The sequence below is a fragment of the Pieris brassicae genome, chromosome 14, assembly GCF_905147105.1.
Source record: "Pieris brassicae chromosome 14, ilPieBrab1.1, whole genome shotgun sequence".
NCBI classification, from domain to species: Eukaryota; Metazoa; Arthropoda; class Insecta; order Lepidoptera; family Pieridae; genus Pieris; species Pieris brassicae.
Genome location: NC_059678.1, coordinates 5,326,865 through 5,351,701, shown reverse-complemented (window position 1 = coordinate 5,351,701; position 24,837 = coordinate 5,326,865). Strand labels below are relative to the sequence as shown.

The window sequence follows — 24,837 nt, the reverse complement described above, 5'->3', positions numbered from 1 at the left end:
AGATTATTTAAAAATTTTCCTCAATTCAAGTGTTTTTTTTTTCTTTGATCTCTGAGCTGCAGTTTCATCTTCAACGTATGAGTTTCATCCCTGAGGTCGTACGTTCAAACAGCTGTGAACCAATGGACTTTCTATGTGCACATGTGCATTTCTTTAACATTCCCTCGAACGGTGAAGAAAAGCATCGTGAGGAAATTGCCTTAGACTCAAGTCGACGACGTCTGTGAAGCACAGATGATTTGTCAATCTTATAGACAAGTAATGAAACAGATACATAATGTCTGACCTAAAAAGGTTGTAGCGCCATTGGTTTTTTTTAACCACTAAGGAAGGTTTTTATGGAGAAGAATTTAAGTTTATTGTTTTTTTTTCTGAAGCGAACATAATGCTAGTAAGGTAGGCTAATATAATTAAGGCGAAAAGTTCGTGGGGGCTGCTTAGTAAATATATAGTAGTAAATCCTTATTTCTCAACGTTTATAAACTCAAAAGCTGATTGGCCTTAGAAGCTGCTTATCGAGCGTAGAACACAAAGCTGCGTTAAGCGAACTTCAAGTGTACACTATACGACAGCTTTTTAGGCGGAATTTAAAGAATCCTTAGACATTTTTATAGAGCAGGCGCAATGGGTCAAGTGATACCACCGCCCATGGACATTCCTAATGCCAGAGTACCGGCTTTTTATGAATCGGTAAGTTCTGTTCTTGAAGGACCCTAAGAAGAATTGTTTTTTTTTATGTTATAGGAGGCTCACCTGATGTTAAGTGATACCCCCCGCCCATGGACACATTGCCAGAAGGCTCGCAAGTGCGTTGCAGGCCTTTTCAAGAATTGGTACTTTCGGAAATACTTCAGTGGGCAGTTCCACATAGTGGTGGTGAGCGGCATAAACTTCCTTAAAAAACGGCTCAGTTGTGAATTGTATTGTTGTGTTGTCCAGTGAAATTTCGTAATCTGGCAGAATTTACAACAATTGTATATGTAGTATGTCGTATAGTGTAGTTAACAAGAAGGACTGTTCACTTGAAGACACTTATGGGTACACCACACCCTTTGACATACGCACTATATGTTACCGTGAAAAAAAACAACATAGTTTTGACTGATTTCAAATTGTTACGTTCGTGTCATGTATATTTTAAGCCGATCAAAATATCTATATGATTTGATCACATGGTACATTTTTTAATAGCGATTATTTTTAACATAATAACATCACATCTGCCACCATGGCTGCGTTCTCAATTGAAACCACCTTAATATAATTTGCTAGTGTGTGCCTTTAGGGCCGATGTTTAGGAACCTTGTGAATATGAAAATAAAAACATGTGTGTGTACTGATGTACACGCGTTAGAAGTTATACTTCTTTTGCGTAACAAGATAAAAATCTTTACAAATATTTTATTCTAGGTTTGTAGAAAAAACGACACTAACAATAGAAAAAAGGTATTTCATACATTGAAAGTTTTATCTTGTTAAATAAAGTTTAAAATAAATAATTAAAGAAATTGAATTTTTTAAAAATTATTTCAGAATTATTGAACTTTTGAAGGCAGTTTTAGCCATCACTATGTGGAACCAGCTGCCCACTGAAGTATTTCCGGACAATTTCGACTTGGGCCCTTCAATTATCGTATCAATTCTTAAAAGGCAGGCCGTTTAATCCGTTTCTAAAAGTGTTTTTCTTAATGTGTAAAAGCTATTTTAACTAACTAACTAAGTGCATGCTTGCTAAGCAGTGCAGTGTTCATTAAATATCTTTGCGAACGACCGCAGAAAAATTATCTGCCACCATCACGTTTTCTATGAAGAGCGCCATTGTTTGTGTCAGCCAGCTTGACTGTTGTTTATATTGCTTATTAAAAACATAAATGAGGTAGACCCAGGCCACTGTTAATCCTAAAGCAAACTACGAATTTAACTAATTATAAAATATCGTTTTTAATTTAAAATCGATGGTCAGACACAGTATTTATTGGTACATACACTTTACAGAATACATAGAATTGCACAGAACATCGTAGACCTTAAAAAGTTCATATATCTGTGGAATTCTACTACTACAACCTTTCTCCAAAAAGCATACTTTCTTGATAAATCACGAAACATGAAAGGTTGTGCGCAACTCTTTTTTAGAGCTAATCCGTAAATCATCGTTTTTTGTTTACTTATTATATATATTATTAGTACATTTCGGATATATTTTTAAATATAATTTCTTTCCTCACCTGTCTATCTATATGATATATATATGCCTATACATATCAGAGAAGTACCAGGAGTTAAGAACATATGAAGAGTATTAATCCGGTATCAATTATTTGATAAACCAGTGGCGCTACAATCCCCAAGTTCATTTCTTTGCTTACTACTTCATGCAGCTTATTTATATTATAAAGGAATTTATTTTATCGCCTATATGAATAGGCCAGTGAAGTACCAGGATTTAGGAACATAAAAAGAATTATATTGTATTTGATTTATCGATGTTATTAACCTAAACCAATGGCGCTACAACTCCCAAGTTCATCTATTCTACTTAGTCCGTCTTAGAGTCTATTTTAAAAAGGAATTCCTTTTATCACCTGTATGAATAGGCCAGTGAAGTACCAGGATTTAGGAACATAAAAAGAATTATATTGTATTTGATTTATCGATGTTATTAACCTAAACCAATGGCGCTACAACTCCCAAGTTCATCTATTCTACTTAGTCCGTCTTAGAGTCTATTTTAAAAAGGAATTCCTTTTATCACCTGTATGAATAGGCCAGTGAAGTACCAGGATTTAGGAACATAAAAAGAATTATATTGTATTTGATTTATCGATGTTATTAACCTAAACCAATGGCGCTACAACTCCCAAGTTCATCTATTCTACTTAGTCCGTCTTAGAGTCTATTTTAAAAAGGAATTCCTTTTATCACCTGTATGAATAGGCCAGTGAAGTACCAGGAGGTAAGAACATATGAAGCACTTCGTCGTGACGATGAATACATTATAGTGTGACTCAGCATTTTCTTATAAACGCGTTATTTTTATTAACGAGTCTTGGTCGAGGTTCTTAATTGAATTACGGTTCAAAAATTCATGGTCAGGCACAGAAGGCTGTTCATCTACTTGTCTATGAAACAAAAGAAGTTGATGCAAGCCAGCCGACGAATTTTATACGGTTTTGTGGGCTACAACGAGCTTTTGGCAGTACTACAGAGCTTTCATGCGTCAGAAGACGACATTGTCAGCTGTTGCTTCATTCCCACAGCTAGGAAGGTATGTAGTTTTGTTTTTCCTAAAACTTCGGCGTTGGAAAAAAATTACCGTCACATTTTTCCGTTTCGCGCCATCATTTTCTTGTTCATACCACGGTTAATTAAAAGTCATTAATGACATAAATATATAATAACGATAACAATTATAGTAATAATTCTATTACAATTAATGAAATTCTGTAATAATCTTAGTAGTAATACGGTAAAATGAAATAATTCATATTCATGTCTATGATAATGAAAGCCTTTTGTTAAACTTTATCTAACCAATTTCTGTAAAGTTGCATATAGTAGATCATTTTTTGAAAAATAAGGTCATAAAGAAGTTTCGCTTCATACGTGAGTACGGGCACTATTTTTTTTTAAATTAACCTATAATAATATCAGAGACTTTAATAATATTTGTTTAAATAAAACCTAATCGTAACAATCAAATAAACAGTATTTACAATTTTCTTAACGTACATAGTAATAATGTGTCATAAACAAATACAGTATGAAAAAAAAGTAGTTTTTTAAGTTTAAATCATGCATTTATTAAGAAAAAAGATAAAACAATTCTGACACAAATAGTATCAGATATCAAAGCCTTAATTTGAACTGATAGATAGATATTTTAATTATTAACTGTCCACAGAACGGACTACAAAATCCACAGAAAAGATAAAATGTGTATTTTGGCTAAATAAAACCAAACTAAAAAATCTATGTATTTCTTAGAATCAAACAATATGGTTGTATTATACAAATCATATTAAAAGCGACACAAAAAAACCCTCTAGTTTAAAAAAAATATTATTTTATGTCCAGAACAGATTTCTTTTCGATTGACTCGTAATTAAATACTACCAATCAAAGTGAACTCAGCTCTGAATTAATAAATAAATTAAGAGATCATAAAAACAAAAGATGACGAAACTATACTCGCTTATAGTATGCTTGTATTGTATGTATATAGGTTCGTCATTAGTTCGCTATGTGTGATTGAAAAACGTTATTTTTGCCTGCTACGGTTGTATAATCAAGTCGTCTTCAGCCGTCTGTGCGTAATGGCTGAACACGTTGTAGAGGAAAAATCAGAGTCTGATAGACTGTTTCGAGAAACTGTTTTTTCTTCAGGTGTAACCGGATTTGATCTATAAGTAACTGTAGAATCATTGGCTGTGTCTACACTCCTCGGAGATATATTACTTGCGTCAGCTAAACTTGCGTGACTATGTGATCGCATATCATCGAATGGAACCTTTATCCGACCAATTTCAAAATGTCGACTGTCTGTGATACAAATGCAGGTTACATGCAAGATACACAACTAAGCCTCCTTGTTCGTTTCGATTCCAAGAAAGATCGTGCATCTTAAATGTCTCTTTATAAGTATTCATTTTATTTTTGGCGACTATTTCTTAAATATCGTAAATCTCTATACCTTTATAATTTTCTTTTAAATATGACATAAGAGAGTCATGATCAGGTACGTTTTTATCCATTGCGACCAAATTGTTACATAGCTTTTTGATGCAACCACCTACTCCGTAAGGAGAATATTCGCCATGACGCCATGACATTTATACCGTTGACATCCTTGAATTATTGGCTTATATGGTTTACAATTAAAAAGAGCATAGATTTGTTTCGGTACTGCGTTGTTGGGCCATCAATTAATATATGTAATTCTGTTAAGTTCGTATTAATTTCTTTAATTCTGTAAGATTGGTTTAATAAAGTTTATATCTCAATTTAATAAAGTTTATTGCTCAATTTAATAAAGTTTATTGCTCAATTTAATAAAGTTTATATCTCAATTTAATAAAGTTTATTGCTCAATTTAATAAAGTTTATTGCTCAATTTAATAAAGTTTATATCTCAATTTAATAAAGTTTATTGCTCAATTTAATAAAGTTTATATCTTAATTTAATAAACTTTATTGCTCAATTTAATAAAGTTTATATCTCAATTTAATGAAGTTTATTGCTTAATTTAATAAATTTTATATCTCAATTTAATAAAGTTTATATCTCAAGATAATAAAGTTTATATCTCAATTTAATAAAGTTTATTGCTCAATTTAATAAAGTTTATATCTCAATTTAATGAAGTTTATTGCTTAATTTAATAAATTTTATATCTCAATTTAATAAAGTTTATATCTCAAGATAATAAAGTTTATATCTCAATTTAATAAAGTTTATTGCTCAATTTAATAAAGTTTATATCTCAATTTAATAAAGTTTATTGCTCAATTTAATAAAGTTTATATCTTAATTTAATAAACTTTATTGCTCAATTTAATAAAGTTTATATCTCAATTTAATGAAGTTTATTGCTTAATTTAATAAATTTTATATCTCAATTTAATAAAGTTTATATCTCAAGATAATAAAGTTTATATCTCAATTTTATGAAGTTTATTGCTCAATTCAATAAAGTTTATTGCTCAATTTAATAAAGTTTATTGCTCAATTTAATAACGTTTATATCTCAATTTAATAAAGTTTATATCTCAAGATAATAAAGTTTATATCTCAATTTAATAAAGTTTATTGCTCAATTTAATAAAGTTTATTGCTGAATTTAATAAAGTTTATATCTCAATTTAATAAAGTTTATTGCTCAAGATAATAAAGTTTATATCTCAATTTAATAAAGTTTATTGCTCAATTTAATAAAGTTTATATCTCAATTTAATAAAGTTTATTGCTCAATTCAATAAAGTTTATATCTCAATTTAATAAAGTTTATATCTATTAAATTGTTAATAATTTAATAAAGTTTATACACCGCATGGATTAAGCTATACTTGAACTGACAGGTTGAAATAAAGCCAGTTAATACAAATATTCTAAGGTTGCATACCAATTATTGACTGTTCAGCATCAAATTTATTTGGACCACGGAAGGAGTGGCGATACCGATAACAACTTTTTTATGAATTATAATTCGAAGAAATTTAGTTTAAATATTATGTAACAGTAGAAAACAATATTTTGATTATATGAATGACAATTTTAAATTATTATAATTTAATTTTGTTCACGAAGTTCGAAACCTAAGCTGGAAAGATACCAAATGATATTTATATTTTAATATTTTTAAAAGTAATAATACGAGTGTATGTATTGCCATGCATGTCAGTCATACGTACTAATAGTAAATAAATAATGGCTGGTATTGTTTTAGTTAATTTTGTGACAACGCACACATTTTTAAATGTTTTGTTTATGACCCCTAATAGAAATAATTTTAAAAAAATTTAGTTGGTTACCTGTTACGAAAGGATTGTTTTTTAAAAGTAAATTAGTAAAGTTCTTATTTAATTAATAACTTAGATTTACAATATATTTCTGTGAATGCGTTCTAACATTCAATTTGTCTTCAGTCAGCGCAGTTCCCTCGGGAATTCTCACAATGCACATTTACATTTGAACGAAGTTTTATCGAAAGCGGGATTGAGTTTTGTGTATTCTATTTCTGCACAACGAACTCCACAGACATAAGAACTTTTTAAGTTCTATAATGTTTCGTGCAATTCTATGTAATCTGTGAAGTTTCTTTATAAATTCTATAATGTGTGGTTCCCGAGGAAGTTTTTAATATATATTTTATAATGGTTTTATGTAAATTGACTAAAATAACCATTGTTGTTAAAGTTGTTGCAAAATGCTTATACTTAATAATTCAATTTATTTTCCCTTTGTAGTATTTGTGCAAAGTTCCCAACTACACGCAACCTTTAAATTCCTTAGGGAACAAGACTTTCCCTAAACAATTCACAATTTGAATATTTTATGACATTTTCAGACAAATGTCAAAGAATTTCATTTCTATTAAGAAAACGTTGCGAGGGAAGGAATAATATTGTCTTTACTATATATATGATATATATAGTACACACGAAACTATTGCATTATTTATATAACTGTAGGGCTTTAACTGTTTAGTTAGTTTGGAAAGAAAAAAGTGTTATAGAACGTACATCGAACGTCAATTTCTTCTATACGAAGATTTACTGATTTGACAGCGGCGGATATTGACAGGCGGCAAATGTCTATGTTATGTATTGTTACGAAGACGGGTCGACTGCAATGTTTCTAGATTTTTCCACTATTTAGAGAACTTTTCAGCAGGCTGTAATATGATTTCTGACCGTTTCAGCAGAGGGTCAATCACATATTAGAAAATTGTAATTTTCATAATGTTACCCTAGTTTTCAGGAAGCTGAAACCTTTTTTTCAGTCGGTTTCAGAACATGTGTAGTAGAGTAGTGCAATTTTCAGGAGACGGGTCTCAGGCGTTTTCAGGCCTAGGCATACCCCTTTGATGAAGGAATATTCTAGACCGAACTTTCTAGGTGTGAGACAAGGACGAAATGAGAGAGAGAGAGAAAAGATCAGAACATCAGAACTTTCTCGAAACTAGACTGAGCATTCTAGAACGCCGTACGACAAGGACGGAGCAACGTTCTAGAATTGTGCAATCGCTACTCAGTAGCAAGCCCGCCTAGAAAGTTCTCGAATATTGTTTAGAATTATTCCCAGGGATATATAAGCGAGCCGAAACGCGACTAGACACTTAGTTTTGAATGCGATAACAAGAGAGAAACACCGAAGCGATAAAGTGAATACAAGTGATAAAGTACTGTGTTAAGTGTGCATAAGTGAAGTAATTAGTGACTGTAATTAGTAAATTAAGTGCATCTCTGCAATTAATTTGTGCCCATAAATTCCTCATTGATTAATCAAGAAATAAACCCTTGAATAAATCTACGGCATTTTCTATCCGATCCCCTAGCTCGTAACAGTATGTTGACACTTGACAGTTTGAAAAAGTTGCAATGACAGTTCCGCACGTGTACTAAACAACTGTTTTTAATACAGTTGCGAAAAAATTTAAGCAATTTAATACAACTATTTGCTTATTTCTCTTTAGGCAAACAATTCGTCGATGTAGTGACTTTTCCCAGTAAAATGTTCTCCGAAGCGCTTTATGCAATTATACAGAGTTCGGATGGTATTAAACCAAATGAAATATCTTCGAAATTTTGGACAACAAACAACTCGCAACAACACTTTTGGAAAATGGCGCCAACCGTACAAGAATATAAGCAAAGTTTTTTTTTGTTTTCGTCACCCATTCTGGGTCGGCAAAGGGAACTGGATGGTTCCCGTATAATTTTGGGCGGCAAAAAATGATGATATTGACTTGAAACTATTTACTATAGACATTTGAAAGTTTGGTGTCTGTGGTATCCCAAGGCTAGAATTTCCTCGCTGTATTGCCATACTTATTTGTTTTGGGAAAGGAAATGATACCATTCAACTTTTTAATTTTGAAGTAAAACTTCTTTATCGGCGTTGGAAAAAAATTATCGTCACATTTCGCGCCATCTTTTTCTTGATTGACGGTTGATTCGAAGCTTTTGAACAAAAATATATAATAACGATACCAATGAAAGTAATAATTCTATTACAATTAATGAAATTCTGTTATAATCTCAGTCTATGTCTATGATAATATTAGGTCCTTACATATGAAATTGGCGTTTTGTATGGGAGGAACAGAAAGTCGAATATTTTTAAATATAATATATTTAATTAATCAAAGTATGAACCATTGTTTTCTATGCACTTTTCCCATCTCATAGGTAGTTCATTGATCCCTTTACTAAAAAAAACAGTCGGACGGGAATCAATAAAATCTGTGAAGGCAATTTGGACTGCCCCATCAGAGTTAAATTTTTTCCCTTGCAAGAAGTTGTCCAAATTTCGAAAAAAATGGTAATCTGTTGGAGCAAGGTCCGGAGGATGTCTTAGACACACCAATTGAAGCTCTTCTAATTTGGTAGCCGTCTGTTGTGCAGTGTGTGGTCTAGCGTTGTCGTGAAGTAGCAGTGGCGTGGAGCGATTGACCAGCCTAGGTTGTTTACCCGCTAGCTTTTCCATCATGGTTTGCAATTGCTGACAATAGACATCAGCCGTAATAGTCTGGCTAGATTTGAGAAAACTTCAATGAACAATACCGGCACTAGTTCACCAAACGCTTACAAGTAACTTTTTTGGGGTTAATTTAGCTTGGGGCAGGATTTGGCTGGCTGGCCAGGATCCAACCATTGCGCTGAGCGCTTCCGATTATCGTAAAGAATCCATTTTTCATCACAGGTAATGATTCGGTTTAAATACCTTCATTATTGTGTCGGTTCAGTAATGTAACGCAGCAGTCGACGCGCGTTTGCCGGTTTGCTTCAGTCAATTCGTGAGGTACCCACCTTTCAAGATTTTTAATCTTCCCAATTTGCTTCAACTTCAATTAAAACAGTTTTATAACTAACACCGCAGCCTGCATCTAACTCGGACGTGGTTTGCGATGGATCCGCTTCCACAATAGCCTTCAATACTTCATTATCAACTTGGGTCTCAGGCCTTCCACGGGGCTTGTTCTGCAGGTCGAAATTTCTAGAACGAAAACTTTGGAACCAAAAACGAACTGTGTTTTCTTTAGCAACATGACCGCCATACATCATTCACCCTTCGAGTCGTTTCCGCAGCACTAGTGCCACGGCGGAACTCATACTCGTAAATAATGCGATACTTTAAGTTTTCCATTTTGTAAAATGAGTGACGCAAACAGAAAAAACAGAAGAAAAAAAACAAATGAATGACGGTCATCGAAGCACAAATACATGAGTAAATAGCTGTACAAATTAAAATTTGGAATTCCTTACCAAAGCTCCTCTTTGATCAAAGAACATCGTGATTAAAGTGGCCAGTACGAAATACGCCAATTTCATATGTAAGGACCTAATAAAAGCCTTTTGTTAAACTTTATTCAACCAATTTCTGTAAAGTTGTATACAGTAGATCATTTTTCGAAATATAAGGTCATAAAGATGTATCACTTCTTACGTGTGTATACTAGTACACACACACATTTTTTTTACAATTATTATTATTACTATGTAGTTTCAGAAAATTGTAAATACTGTTAAAAAAATATGCTTCTAAAGGCGGGAACTTTCACCACAACTGTCCGAGTTTATAGAGTTCTCGAACTTAAGACACATATCAACCAGCCCAATGATAAGGCCAGCCCAATTGAGTTCCGGTACCGGCGCTAGTCCCCCACATTTCATCATTGCTCTCACTGTTCTCAGCGCATAAATCAATGTCACCAAACGATGGCACAAGACAACAATTTGGTAACAGTGATGTACTTTTATCGATAGCTTATAACTTTTGTTCACCATACAATTATAAAGGCAGTGTTGGGCTAGTCTTCAGAACGACTATCATCCCTGTGGTCGTGAGAACCAATGGACTTTCTGTGAGCATTTAACATAATCTTGAAAATACGTACTTTCCTATTAGATTGACAAATCATGAATTTGATACAGAAATCTGAGGGCCAGATCTAAGAAGGTTGTATTTTATATTTATGTTTTACACTATGAGGATATTATCTACACTACTATTATTAAGAGAGATTTGATTGTTTGCTCGGCTAAAAAGCAACTGGATATGAAAAAATATTACACACTACATTCACTACAGATGTATATAGGTTACGGAATTCAAAGGTTATATGAAATTACGATGGTGTAACCCAGGGTGTAACCAATAATAATCTTAAATCGCGTAGACTGTGGAAACCATTGACAATAGAGCAAAGTGATGTACTACAGTTTTATAGAGGACATTCGTATCTACAAAAAAGTTCACGACACCACATATCTAACATTAATTCTTTTTGCATTTAAACGTCTATTTCTAGAAAAGCTCAGTATAGAACATCGTGCTAAGTGCCCCAATTAATGTGAATACTAATAAAGATTCTAAATCGCGTACACTGTGGAAACCATTGACAATAGAGAAAAGTGATGTACTACAGTTTTATAGAGGACATTCGTATCTACAAAAAAGTTCACGACACCACATATCTAACATTAATTATTTTTGCATTTAAACGTCTATTTCTAGAATATCTTTAAGCTGTACATCGTGGTACGACGGAATTAGGAACCACCTCCTAACTAAAGTATACAGCAGTGCCTTCTGGCGTTAAGTGTCCATATGTATCGCTTAACATCAGGTGAGTCTCCAGCCCTATATAAAATAAACAAAGTTCAAAAGCTTCCTTTTTTCCAACCCACTTAAAATCTTGCTGGTGTTGAGCAACGCTTGGGTTATGCGAAGGCGAAGGTTATTACAATACAAAGGATCAGAACCAATCTGCTGCGCAGATCTCCGGTATCAGTTAAATCTTATCTATAAATCTCCTGTCACGATGTTTGTCCGCGATGGACTCCTAAACTACTTAACCGATTTTTAATTCAATTGGCACACCGTGAGCAGTCTGGTCCGACTTAAGATATAGGATAGCTTAGATCTTTAATTATAGTCGCAATTTTATTTTATTGCAAATTATTTGTCTATAATTAATTGACAGTCACAATTATCTGTTAACTCCAAAAGATTTTAACAGATGGCACTGCTATGGTAAACCGACAAACGTGTCGTATAAGCTACAATTCAATATCATGATTACCACGTGTTATTGAGGCTACTTTTTAAAAATTTTGGTGTTAGCATAGCCAACCACGTGTTACTTAGACGGAAGTGTAAATCAAATTCAAATTATAGTGACGATAATACAGTGAAATTATTCTTTCGTGTCACGGTATTAAGGCTAACTAAAACCACATTAAGGAGAAACGAAGTTCGCGGGGGCAGCTAGTAAAAATAATATAAATATCTCGCCGTGATAAGCCAGAGCCAGACCGCTAAGTATTTTATATATTTTATAAGAACAGCAACGATTCGGCGAGTTGTTAATGTTTCTATGGTCGGTCTTAAAACTCATAACAACGCTGCAGCATTTGTCACAGATTCAATTAATTCTGTATTCATACTTGATCTGTTCTTTTGTGATAAATTGTCGCACAGACATAACTTAACAATACCATCTAGCCTCTAACTAATAGAGAATTTAACCTTATTTACTGAAAGAGAATTTAAAATGTACAATAACACTACTTACAGTCGAAAAAGAGTAGAAAAGAACTGTTATTTTCTACTCTTTTATTCACTGTTTACTTAAGACAAATTTGATCTAATAAAAATTGTATTGTTGTTAATACAATCTTAATTATTCCCAGTTATAACCTCGAATTACGTATCTTTATATACATAATTATGTATGAGCGTTTCACTGAACTGCTCTTAAACAGTTGGAGGGAACTGAATGGATTTCTTTGTATGCGTTTGGGTGGCATCAAACTATTCATCTGTACATTAACTAAACAGCTGAGTTTCAGGTAGGAGTCTCAGATAGCTTAACTGGTAGTGGTCCTGACGAGTAACCATACGATCTGGGTTCGATTCCCAGTCTGAGCCGTTTGAATTATTTTTCGTTTGCCTAGGTAGGTAGGTAGGTAGGGTGGACTCAATTTCCGCACTTAGACTCGTAGTCGGTCCGTTGTGCGTAGAAGCCCTGGCTAATTTAGCCAGCCCAACTCCTTCCAGAAGCACAGAAGTCTCCCGGAGTCTCCCGGACTTCACAGGCTTCGCGGAGCGACCTCACTGTTCCGAGGATTTTTGTACGTTGATTAGCCACAGCCTCGCATTCCAGGACTACTGGGTGACTGATTCCTCTGCGCTGAAACAGCCTCTGCACAAGGGGCTGTCTGTTGCGCCTAGGACGAAAAGATGTTTGTTAAGGAGACAATGGCCCGTGATTGTCCCTATGATTGTTTTGAGTTTGGTTCTGTTCAGGTTTAGAAGTCGCTTAGTAAGTTGCGGGTTCACAGCCGGCAGAGCCATTTTGGACTTCGCGACCATCGTTGATTCTGGAGTACAGTGGATCTCTGGCGAATCCAGGTTCGAACTAGCGAGAAGGGCAAGGGGAGGAGCGGATGCGGGCCAGCATTTTTTTCGTTTGCCTAAAAAGATTTCCACTGAGTAAGGTCCTCTTTCCCTTTATCCTTTATTTCTCTTGGATGGATTTGTCATAAAATATAGTATATATATAATATTTTAGTATATTACCATACTATGTCGTAGAAGGTTTTGTTGAAGAAATTTTAAGGGTCTGTTATAAAATCCAAGACTATGTTGACGATAAAGATGTATGGCGCTAATTCATCTCTGCATGTGCGCTGTGCAAGTGTGTGTATCGCATTTTACACTAATAGTAAAAACTCAATTTTCTTTTGCATTGTATAGAATCTCTGTATACCTTGCATTATATAAACTTCTCAGCCGATTATTACTATTGTAACCGAGTCTTTGTAAGCTAAACCATTGTTGAAAAGAGTGTCCATGGAGTTTCTTGCCGGTTCCTCTCCATGAGACCCACTTTTTGGAACCGTGCAACTAGACGTTTCATAAGAGCCTGCAAAGGCCTATTTGAAATAAAAACTTTTGATTTTGATGTTGATTGACACTTAACTTGACACATTGAAACAAAATGCTATTACGTTTATAAATTAGTTGTTTTTAATTAAACTAATGCAAAATTTAGTCTTTAATATTGCATCTCAATCTTCAAGGCAACCTGGAAAAATTGTAAATTTGTTTGCTGTAGTCTGTGTTAAATATTCCGTTAATGGATTTTTTTTTAAATTTGTTTGCTATAGTCTTTGTCTTATATTACGTTGATGGAAAAATTATAAATTTGTTTGCTATAGTCTGTGTCTTATATTACGTTGATGGAAAAAATATAAATTTGTTTGCTCTAGTCTGTGTCTTATATTACGTTGATGGAAAAATTATAAATTTGTTTGCTGTAGTCTGTGTTAAATATTCCGTTAATGGAAAAATTATAAATTTGTTTGCTATAGTCTGTGTCTTATATTACGTTGATGGAAAAATTATAAATTTATTTGCTATATTCTGTGTAAAAACAGCACTTATAGAAAAAGTTACACATATTTTTGCTAGTCTGTGCCAAATTAAAGAAATACTCTGCGCAATTTCCGGCCCTCACCTGTAGACAGATTAACTTTTTAAGAGTCTAGGACACTCTTCATGGATACCAGCAACCATAATGCTTTCATATTGCAAGGCTTTAGGTACGTTCTTCTATTAAAGGTGAACATTTTTTTTGATATTTGATAATATTTCGTAAAGGGAAAAATTTATATTATTCATCGAGCTTCAAGAAGTTGGTTGAGAAGAGAAAAAGGCCTTGCAGGAGGCCTATAATCTAAAATAGGTCTCTAAAAATTATTATCCCTAAGTATTTTTTTGTAAAACTGTTTGTTTCAAGGAATAAATGAAGGTTATTTTTTTAATGAAAATGTTTAAAAACTTTGGTACTTCCCGTACCTTTAGAGCAGGCATTTCCTCGTTGTATTGTTATACATATTCGTTGAGGAAAGCACCAGCTCTGGTGTCAACTTAAATCCTTAATAATCCTGCACTTGAACCTCATGGCTCAGCAGTCTCTACCCCAAAGGGAACAAAATCAGAAAATAGAAAACACTTTGAGCCGTTTATTTCTTTATATATGTTATAGTTTATGAATTATATTTATTCATATAAGTAATCTGTGGATGAACCAGGATCTAATCTATGACGGAGAGCAAACTTTTTAAATATCTTTTTACCACCGGACCCAAAAGATATTGTGCTGTCTTAACTATGAATATTGTTTACTAATACAATAACTCCGATCGTAGCATTTGTTTTAAACGATATTCATTTTTCTTACATCCTCTTTGACGATAAAAATTTCAATAGTAAAAGCAAACATTTGTTATCGTAACAACATTCAGGATTACTTAATATGGTGGTTAAGTATTCTTAAATTCCCCAATTTTCCGACAAATTTTCTTGATTTTTTCGTTCATAAGAACCATCTCCTGACAATAACAAACACAACAAAAAAAGATTTTGCGAAATTGGTCCAGCTGTTCACGCGTGATGCCGTGACCAAGGGAAATAGGAATTCATTTTTCATATAGATTAATTTCTAATGATTATTATTACTATGTAGGATAATTGTATATACTATATTGTTATGTTAAGTTTTAATAAACTAATGTAAATAACATTAAAAGTAAATCAGGTAATTCCGAAACCTAAAAATCGTGCATGAGACTCGTATCAAAGAATGTAGGTTAAGATATGTTTAAACTGATTTTTTTTTAAAGTTCGCTTTTGTATGACACAGTTCTTTTGACGTAGTTTCCTGCTTGTTCTTCAACTTCGTTATAGGTTATGATTTGAGAAATTATTAATGTTAATTTAGAATGTTTTGACCTACATAATATTAATAATCAAAAAATTATATTATAATGAATAAAAAAGTGCGTGCGTACAAAATACACATGTCAGAAGTGAAACTTCTTTGTAAATTAATTATTACTAAGGTAAAAGCCCCAATGGATGATCGTGTACCAGTATATGATCACTCCCTGTATTTGTATATCTATATTCACACTGTATACGTGCTAATGATGATATAAATAAATACAAAATTTGCGTTTACTGCACAAGACGATTCGCATTTTTTTAAAATTAAATTAAGTAATTAAAGTATTTGGTCGGAGGTGGTCTACCCAACCTGACTTCACCACCATTGACTTATGTACCATATCTATTTCTGACGATTTAACGTTTATGTATTTCATCTTTACGTCTTCTTCCCGTGACAGAAACCTTAGATCTCCTACTCACGGTCCACTACTTCTTTCGCTTCATCCACTTTCATTACATTCACCATTCATGCTAAGTACTTTTGACTTGTCCCTTTTCTAGTACGTCCTTTGGTTCGAAAACTTCACCATCCACACTTGCCTTGTCGTTTTGTAAACCGCTTCTCACTCTACAGTTCTGCCACCAAAGCATTCCCTTTCATATCCTTGTCACTACGTCCTATTTATTGACGTAATACGAAATTTGTAATCCACATTCAAGGCAAGCGGCGAGGTTTAACAATCCTTTCAATTGGTTATAAAAATGGCTACCGATGTTAATCCCGTCCCTCAAACATAGAGTCACGTTATCGACATTAATATATCGTGATCCCAACACTAGCTGCGTCCTCACGTTACCATTGAACCGTATTTGCCGTGGACAGTCGTGTACATAAGTGGTTTGTTTAACTGACTTTTAAAAAAGAACAATTTCTCCGAAACTATCGACACATTTATATTACGGTAGCGATATCTGTATATGTTATGTGTTTAAGTAAATAATATTAACTTTATTATATTATATTTTTCTCGACATTATCGTATTGGCATATGTAAGGATAATGTATATATTTCTGTGATAAATTTAAAAACAAGTCCCTGTGGTAGATCTTTGATGCTGGAATTTACTTTATTGCGATGCTTATTCGTTAAGGAAAGCACCAGCTCTGGGGTCATCATTAGTACCAGATGTATATCATTAACAGCTGTGTTGCCCATGAGTTCTCCAAAGGGAACAAATTCAAAGATGGAGGAAAGATTCTCTTGAGCCGTTTATTTTCCGCTTGCTCTACCGACACGTAAGCTTTTGTGTTTTTCTGCTAAACTAATATTATAAGGAGGATTGAATTTGTATGGAAAATTATCTAATATACAAAATAATTTAAAAAATAACAATCAGCATGGGCAAAAATGGCGGATTTTCTTTTTTTTACCAGATTTCGTTGGTTAGAGGTGAGCTGATGCTGTGAGCTCTGTAATTTAGATGTGTTAATCAATAAAGCTTTTTATCCTTGGGATTCCAGTTCAAACAATTTGTATAACTCAAAACTTAGCGATTAAAAAGAGTGGCGGAGAGTTTCTTGCCCGCTCTACGCCATTGACTTGCGAGCTGGTAGTAAACGTAAATTTAGAATATTTTTAACATCTTCTCTGTTGACGTTCATAAGTGTACCTTTATGAAAGGTTATTTTAAGTTATAAATATAAATACACAAGACATTAACAGAAAATATTTAAAATAATTGTTTTTTTAATAGTTTAACTAGGTATATAAAAATAAAATAAATCAGCGACGCTACAACCATTGTTTTAGTGGCTTCAGTGAGTGACTTTCATCCCTGATACGTCGTTCGTTCGATCCAGCTGTGGCAATGGACTTTCTATGAGCGCATTTAACATTCGCTGGAACGGTGAAGGAAAACATCGTGAGGAAACCTTGCCTTAGACGCAAAAGTCGATGTGTATCAGGCATCAAGCGGCTAATTTACTTTTTTTCATAGAACGGGGCAAACAGGCAGAAAGCTTACCAAATCTTAAGTGATACCGCCGCCCATGGACATTCTGAATGCCAGAGGGCGCGAGTGCGTTGCCGGCCTTTTAGGAATTGGTACGGAAATACTTCAGTGGGTAGCTGGTACCATATAGCGGTCATTCTCGGCAAAAACTGCTTCAAAAAACGCTTTGTTAGCCTGCCTATTAGATTAGATTTATTTCTTAGTTTACAAAATATTTTATAAAACACTTTAGTGTTCGATACAGTATATAAATACTTGTTGGCGAATTTCTAATAATTTGTCCAATTCGCTCGTATCCGTTTCAAATGCAATCTGTGCGCGAGTGTACATCATCCGGTAGTAAAGAATACTTGAGTTAAATGTCTGTACGATTGTACAGGGCTCTAGTATTATCATTGATTAAGACGAACCGAACCGGGTCAATTTAAATCTCTTCCTTGTCTTTTGTGTACTTGTATTTCCTTCTTAGATAACTCAAAAATTTATTAAAAGTTACATTGACAAAATGTCAAAGTCACCGTCGTAATCAGCGGTTACTGTGTCGTCCGTAATTATATTTAAACAGTGAAACAATCAGTCCAATTAGATAAATTACTGTAACATATACTTATTATATAACAATTTACACTAAATACATAACAGCAATGTTTGAATCGTCAAATAAAAAAGTCATTTTTTAAATTGAATCTTCAACAAACAAAACTAGCGTTCCACAGACTAACAAACAGAATAAATGAAATATCTGTTAATAGAAAATTGATAGTTAATAATCTAAAGAATCTAATCTAATTTAAGATATATAATTATTTCTCAATATATATATCTGTTTGTGTAATTTACTTAGTATCGAAGTATTAACAGCATTTAGTTTTCCTGAAAATTAGATTTTACTTACGACTTAGTCCCCAGGGGCAGGGGTTACCATGGTAACGGAGTACCTGTATGTAAGTAATCATAACAATCTAATATACAGTATTAACAATTTTCTTAACCTAAATAGTAATAATAATTATTAAAAATTAATAAACAGAAAATTAACACAAATTTAAAGCATTTCCGCGCTGTATTGCGATACTTAAGCTTAAGCTAATGCTAGTATTTGTTGATTTAGAGAATTGATGGTGATTAAAAAAACCACTAATTACACTATCCGAAAGCCTATTCCAATCGGCCACTATTCGGTGTGGGTGAATGTTCTTTAGGACATTATTAATTGTGTTCTGACTACAGTAATAAAGATCTTAATTCCTGGAACATTATAATGGCCATAAATATTTTAGGTAATAATTGGAAGTGTAAACAAACGTAAACAGTTTTCGCACGATTGAAGCCAATTTGAGGCCTTTGGTTTTTCCACACTCATAAATTGTAACATTCTTGCTTCCGATAATGTCCAATAACATACGTGTCATTGAGATTTGTGAACACTTTCTGCTACTAATTTTGTGTAAGTTATAAGCTCATATTTTTTATGTAATTAATTACTACCCATTCCCGACAAAAAAGGCTCGAAGGAGGCCCCGACACAGTAAGGCCACGGATGATCTATTCTTCAGAACACTCACCATAGTATACTCAGTTTACGCACAATTAATTTCTGAACGCACGCCAAATTGTTTAATAAATACACCATAGGCGAATATTGTGTATATGTCGCAGACTAGCTACATTTGCCGTTCAATTAACCGCCTAGACTTTTAACTAAACAGCGCCGTTTAACTAGCGGCCTCAAAGATTCAGCCAGTTTATCAAATAAGCAAATGACTTGGATCGATGATGTCTCATTACTTTTCTAGCCTGTTGACTGCTAGTTTAAATTTAGCTCCAATTTCTGCCACTCTCCAACTCGAAACGATACCCTTATGTCAATATAGCGTCGCAAACTACAACTTTGGTATTGGTGGCGGAGTTTTCCAAAGTTTAATAAAAAAACAACAAGTAGTAATAAGGTAAAATGAAATAATTGTATTATTTGTATTCATGTGTATTATAATAAAAGCCTTTTGTTAAACTTTATCTAATTTAACTTTATTCAACCAATTTCTGTAAAGTTGCATATCGGTTTTTGATTCTTGTCGATTCCGAAGCTTTGAATAGGTTTATTCATTAACATTTTGTAGTTTTTATCCTTTAAAAAAATATGTTTTGCGTGACATTTGAGTTACATTTTATCCTCGCTAGTCGAATTATGTACTTATAATTAATGTTACTATGTACACTGGATTAAGTATATAATGTAATTAGCACGAGGTTACACCGTACACCACTTAAAGCCCGGTAAGGGAGGGACTTAATAATGATTTTAATGAATACGTTTTGTTAATAATCTGCCCGAGTAGACTGAATACAAAAACACGTTAAAATGACATTATTACGACTTACAGTGCCACACATTTTTCTTGACCAGAGCATAGCTGTCTATTAGTATTGCCAGTAAATAAATTATCTATTATGAGGAGAATAATTTGAAGTAATGCCATGCATAATGTCTCAATATGCAATGTATACTAGTATCTAGAAAATACAGTTCTAGACTTAACTGTGACTAAACTTAGGAACAACTTATATGAGACGTTTTGTTACCTGTACTATTATATCTTTTGAGATACCTAATCAAAACCGTTCGGCAATTAAAACTTTGCAATGGCAATAATGCAAGGAATAAAAATAAACACATTTCAGTTAGATTTGACAGACAATGACGTGTCAGATATTACAAAATGGCGGCGCTAAGAAAAGTATGTGGCACTGTACAGTTATTAACAAAACGCAATTGACATGTGTCAACTCTGACATGTGTCATTTTTTGACGGATCTATGTCATCGAGAGCCCGGGAAGCGAGGTATTTGCTAAAGCCAGAATGAGTTTCAAGCACCAGAAGACGCAAAGACTGAGGGGACTCGTCAAGAGTAGAATGAAGACTGAACGACTTATTGTGCTGATTTGACAGTTTAAACAAAAAATAACATATACATATATTTTTAACATAAGAATTATAATATAAATAGAAAATGTTTAATCCAATTTTAGGCTAAAATGATATACATTATATACATATATTTGTTGCTATGGAATACATAATAGAAGATATATATTATATCGATATTTTAATTTTATAATTCACATAGAAATAATATTTAAAAAGTTGATAAACAGAACAAATTTAAAAACGGTCCCTGTGTCATAAATGCTGGCTCTTCCTCGCTGTCTTATTCATTGAGGGAAGCACCAGCTCTGGTCACCGATAGTACCAGGCGCCAAATCGGTAATAAAAACTGTATATGGTTGGAAAAATTGGATAGTTGGAAATAAATATTAATTTTTTGTTTAAACTGCAAATCCATAAAGTCATGTGGTACCACACCGGTGATGAGAGGAGAGGGGCAGCCCATACCAACTACTCACAAACGTTGTAGGTGCCTCAATCTCACAAAAAGACCTTCGGGCAAGTGGTTCAGCCGATTATTGTAAAGCTTCCTGCAAATTCAAACCACCGTTAATGTCAATTGCCATATACAATCGACGGATTACAGTAAATTTTGGCAGTTGAAAAATGGCGCGCAAATAACGAATGTAGTCTGTCACTTCTGCAGTTCCGGTGAGCGCCAAAACTTTGTAAACAATGCTCGCCATTGACATATGACATGGGGTTTGACAGCTGTCACTTTTGATAGTTTACTATCTGTTGAATGAATATCTAATACCCCTTCAATCAAATTGTAACGTAATACTGTTATTTGAATCATAATTAGCTACTTATTCTTAATAACTTACAGGTTCTCCAACGCAGTCAGTTCCACGAAAGCATCCCTCTCGATTGTGTGTATCTGGTTTTCTTGTAATTGTCTGTGAACAAATGCAGCAAATTTTCAAATTCAAAATCATTTATTCATATGGGTAACACAATGTTCGCTTATGAACGTCAAAAAATTAATGTATACGAAATGCTTCTAATTTTACATTACATACATACGTAGAACGGAAGGAGAAGCGGAGAAGAGAAGGACTGGCAATAAACTCTCCTCCAATCTTTTTAATCACCAAGTTTTTTGTTTTACACAACATTCTTAGCCCAACCCTTCTAAGATACGTTGCCGGTCCTTCAGTGATCTATTTTCATAAAATATACTCTAGGGTACTACATAAAGAAATGAGAAGGCAACCAGTGGACACCGAAACACACATTCTTTAGCCCAACCTTATGAGAATCTTAAGATGTCATGTGGAAGATGGTGTAATGGTTGCAGCTTACAAACGTTGTGTAAAACAAAAAAGTTGGCGATGAAAAAGAGTGGCAGAGAGTTTATTGCCAGTTCTTCTCTTCAGTTGAGCTTCATTTAAGAACTGGCAGTAAATGTAAAATTAGACACATTTTATTTACTTTTATTTTTTTGTCATTTATAAGTGTACATTGTGTTACCTATATGAACAAATGATTTTTGACTTTGACTTTGGTCATCGTAAGATGGGTTTCCATGCGTAATGCCTTTTAATAAGATTACCAATGAATTACTTACAATGTTTTCAAATCTTTCAGCTTCTGGAAATCACTCTGCACAATGAGACTAATGTTGTTCCCTTGGAGATCTCTGTAACAAATAATTATTGATTATATAATATACTCATAGGGCTGTGTGCATCACCGACTGTGCACCAATGGATTGTCTATGTGCGCATTAAACATACGCTCGTACGAAGGAAAACATCGTGAGGAAATTGGCTTAGATCCACGACGTGTGTCAAGCATAGCTGATCACCTACTTGCCTATGAAGAGTGTATAGATATAGGAGGCCCAGATCTAGAACGCTTTTCTTTAACACTAATTCAGGCATCATCATCACCGGTTCTGCCTCGACGTCCGTCGTTCCACAACTGAGTGTTTTAATGCAGTTTTTACCACTACTATGTGGAACCAGCTGCTTACTGAAGTATTTCCGAACCAATTCGACTAATGCTCAAGAAAATAACGTAAAAAAAAGGCCGACAATGCATTCGCGAGCCTTCTAGCATTGGCAGTAGGTATTTCCGAACCAATTCGACTTAGGGTCCTTCAAAAGAGCGTACCAATTATTAAAAGGCCGACAACACGAGCCCTCTGGTATTTAATGTGTCCATGGGCGGTATTACTTAACATCAGGCGAGTCACTTGCCCGTTTGCTCACTGTTTTATAAAAAAAAGTAAAAAACATCCAAGAAATTACTTAAAGATTTCATCCTAGTACATGAATATACTGCAGAACAACATCGCATGTTGCCATACATTATGAGCAGGGGTTTGGACCCCCGGCGATCACTGATATCACATTACTGCGCGGGCGCGATTGACCGCCCACCGGGATTGCGTCATAGACTATTCAACGTGCAGATGTGGACTTTTGTAGGTCTCTATAATAGCTATACTATATACTAAAGGCATCTATATAGGATATAGATGCCTCCGTATATATCCACATGAACTTCAGTGTAAATGGAGCGTAGCAATACCGAAGACAGATTGGCAGCTGAGTTCCATAATTGACAAGGCATAATAAGAAATTCCACACTCCACACAGTCGTTCCACAACTGAGTATTTTAAGGCAGATTTGCCACCACTATGCAGAACCTGCTCACTCAAGTAATTCCGAACCAATTCGACTAGCTTTCTGGCAATGTAAGTGACCATGACGTATCATGACATCAGGTGATGCCAGCCTGTTTGCAAAAAACATGCAGGTATCCAACGAAGAGCGGTTCGAATCGTCGATGACCAATCACTCTCCGAGCGGCTCGATCCTTTGGCGTCGCGTAGAGATGTGGGGTCACTCTGCATCTTCTACCGCATTTACCATGGAGAGTGTTCAGAGGAGTTGTTCGGATTAATACTTGCAGCTGAGTTTCAGCATCGGACGTCGAGCCTCCTGCCCGTTTGCCCCCTATTTTATAAAAAAAGTGCAAAAATTGACAAAAACTATAACAGAATAGACAGACAAAGGCAGATCTCGTGGGCCCATCAGAGTGAGTGATCGAAAGGGTTGGATTGGAAAATAAGATAGGGTAGAAAAAGAGGGTGGAGGCTTTCTTCTGGGCCGGGGCTGCATCATCAGTAACAAAATTGTACAATATCTATATTGTATAAGGGCTTATTATTATTATATTATATTAAGTGCCGAGGAAACTTCTGTGCTTCTGGAGCTAGCCGGTTTAGTTATCCAGGACCTTACGCACAACGGGCTGAGTGAGAATCTAAGTTCGGAAGGAGAGTCCACCAACCATTTTGTATATATCATGGTTAAACGAAGACAATCACACACTTATAGTAAGAAATGAGGGTGAAAATGTAATCAGAACTTTGACGTTTCATGTAAGACAAGTTACTGTCGAAGACATCCGCCTGACATTTTTCGGATGACTTATTACGATCAAGGATTTTTCCTTCATTATAAATCACAATAACATTAATTTGTAATAGGCCGTCTACGCCTTCTAGAGCAGTGTTGGCCTAGTTGGCTTCAGCGTTCGATTCTCATCCCTAAGATCGTAGGTTCGATCCCCGACACCAATGGACTATCTATCTACGCATTTAACTCGCTTGTACGGTGAACTAAAACATCGTGAGGAAACCGTGATATGATTGACACATAATCACTTAACATCAGGTGAGCTGCCTGTTCTATAAAAAAAATGCATTGAACAATATTTCTTTTCTTAATTATAAATATACTATAATCTAATTTACTCAAAAAACGTGTTAAAATGGAAGACCTGTAAACCACAGGTTTATTACGTTTATATACGTTGCATGACGTATCTGTTAGCTTATCTGTGGCACAATTATGCATGTTACATTATGATTGTCATTAAATAAAATAGAGCCGCTTCGTGTAATTTATTTTGAAAATACTACTGGAATTAAATTAGTAAAAAGTCCAAATGAACAGTTCCACTCGCAAATACATATAACAAAAACAAAAGCCGTGACCTTATACGCTGTTGACAAGTATATTTACTTGGGTAAACAAATTTAGCAGCGTAACTATTTAAAAAAAAGTCCGTGCGTACAAAGTACACATGTCAGAAGTGAAACTTCTTCGTAAATTAAATTTACTAAGGTAAAAGCCCCAATGGATGATCGTGTACCAGTATATGATCACTCCCTGTATTTGTATATCTATATTCACACTGTATACGTGCTAATGATGATATAAATAAATACAAAATCTGCGTTTACTGCACAAGACGTTGTGCGATAGCCATCTTAAGTTCTAATATGTAACTAACAAACGAATACATCAACCAATAGCGTGTTTCTTCTCGATCTCCGTTTCTCACTCTCTCTCAATCGCTCTCTCCTAAAGAAGTTTCACTTGAAAAAGTACACAAAA

The 24,837-nt window shown here is 34.2% G+C and overlaps 1 protein-coding gene across 2 annotated transcripts in view; it reads right to left on the bottom strand.

Annotated features, from left to right (window-relative positions):
- Positions 1 to 24,837, bottom strand: part of LOC123718016 (protein slit) — a 123,651-nt gene that overhangs the window by 37,060 nt on the left and 61,754 nt on the right. The window contains exons 3-5 of one of the 2 annotated variants that reach the window (XM_045674362.1): positions 21,992 to 22,063; positions 21,249 to 21,320; positions 20,880 to 20,951 (exon numbers count right to left, since the gene is read on the bottom strand). In XM_045674362.1, coding sequence (XP_045530318.1) covers positions 20,880 to 20,951; positions 21,249 to 21,320; positions 21,992 to 22,063 — 216 coding nt within the window. The remainder of the gene's footprint in view (positions 1 to 20,879; positions 20,952 to 21,248; positions 21,321 to 21,991; positions 22,064 to 24,837) is intronic. The other variant, XM_045674363.1, reaches the window with a different exon arrangement.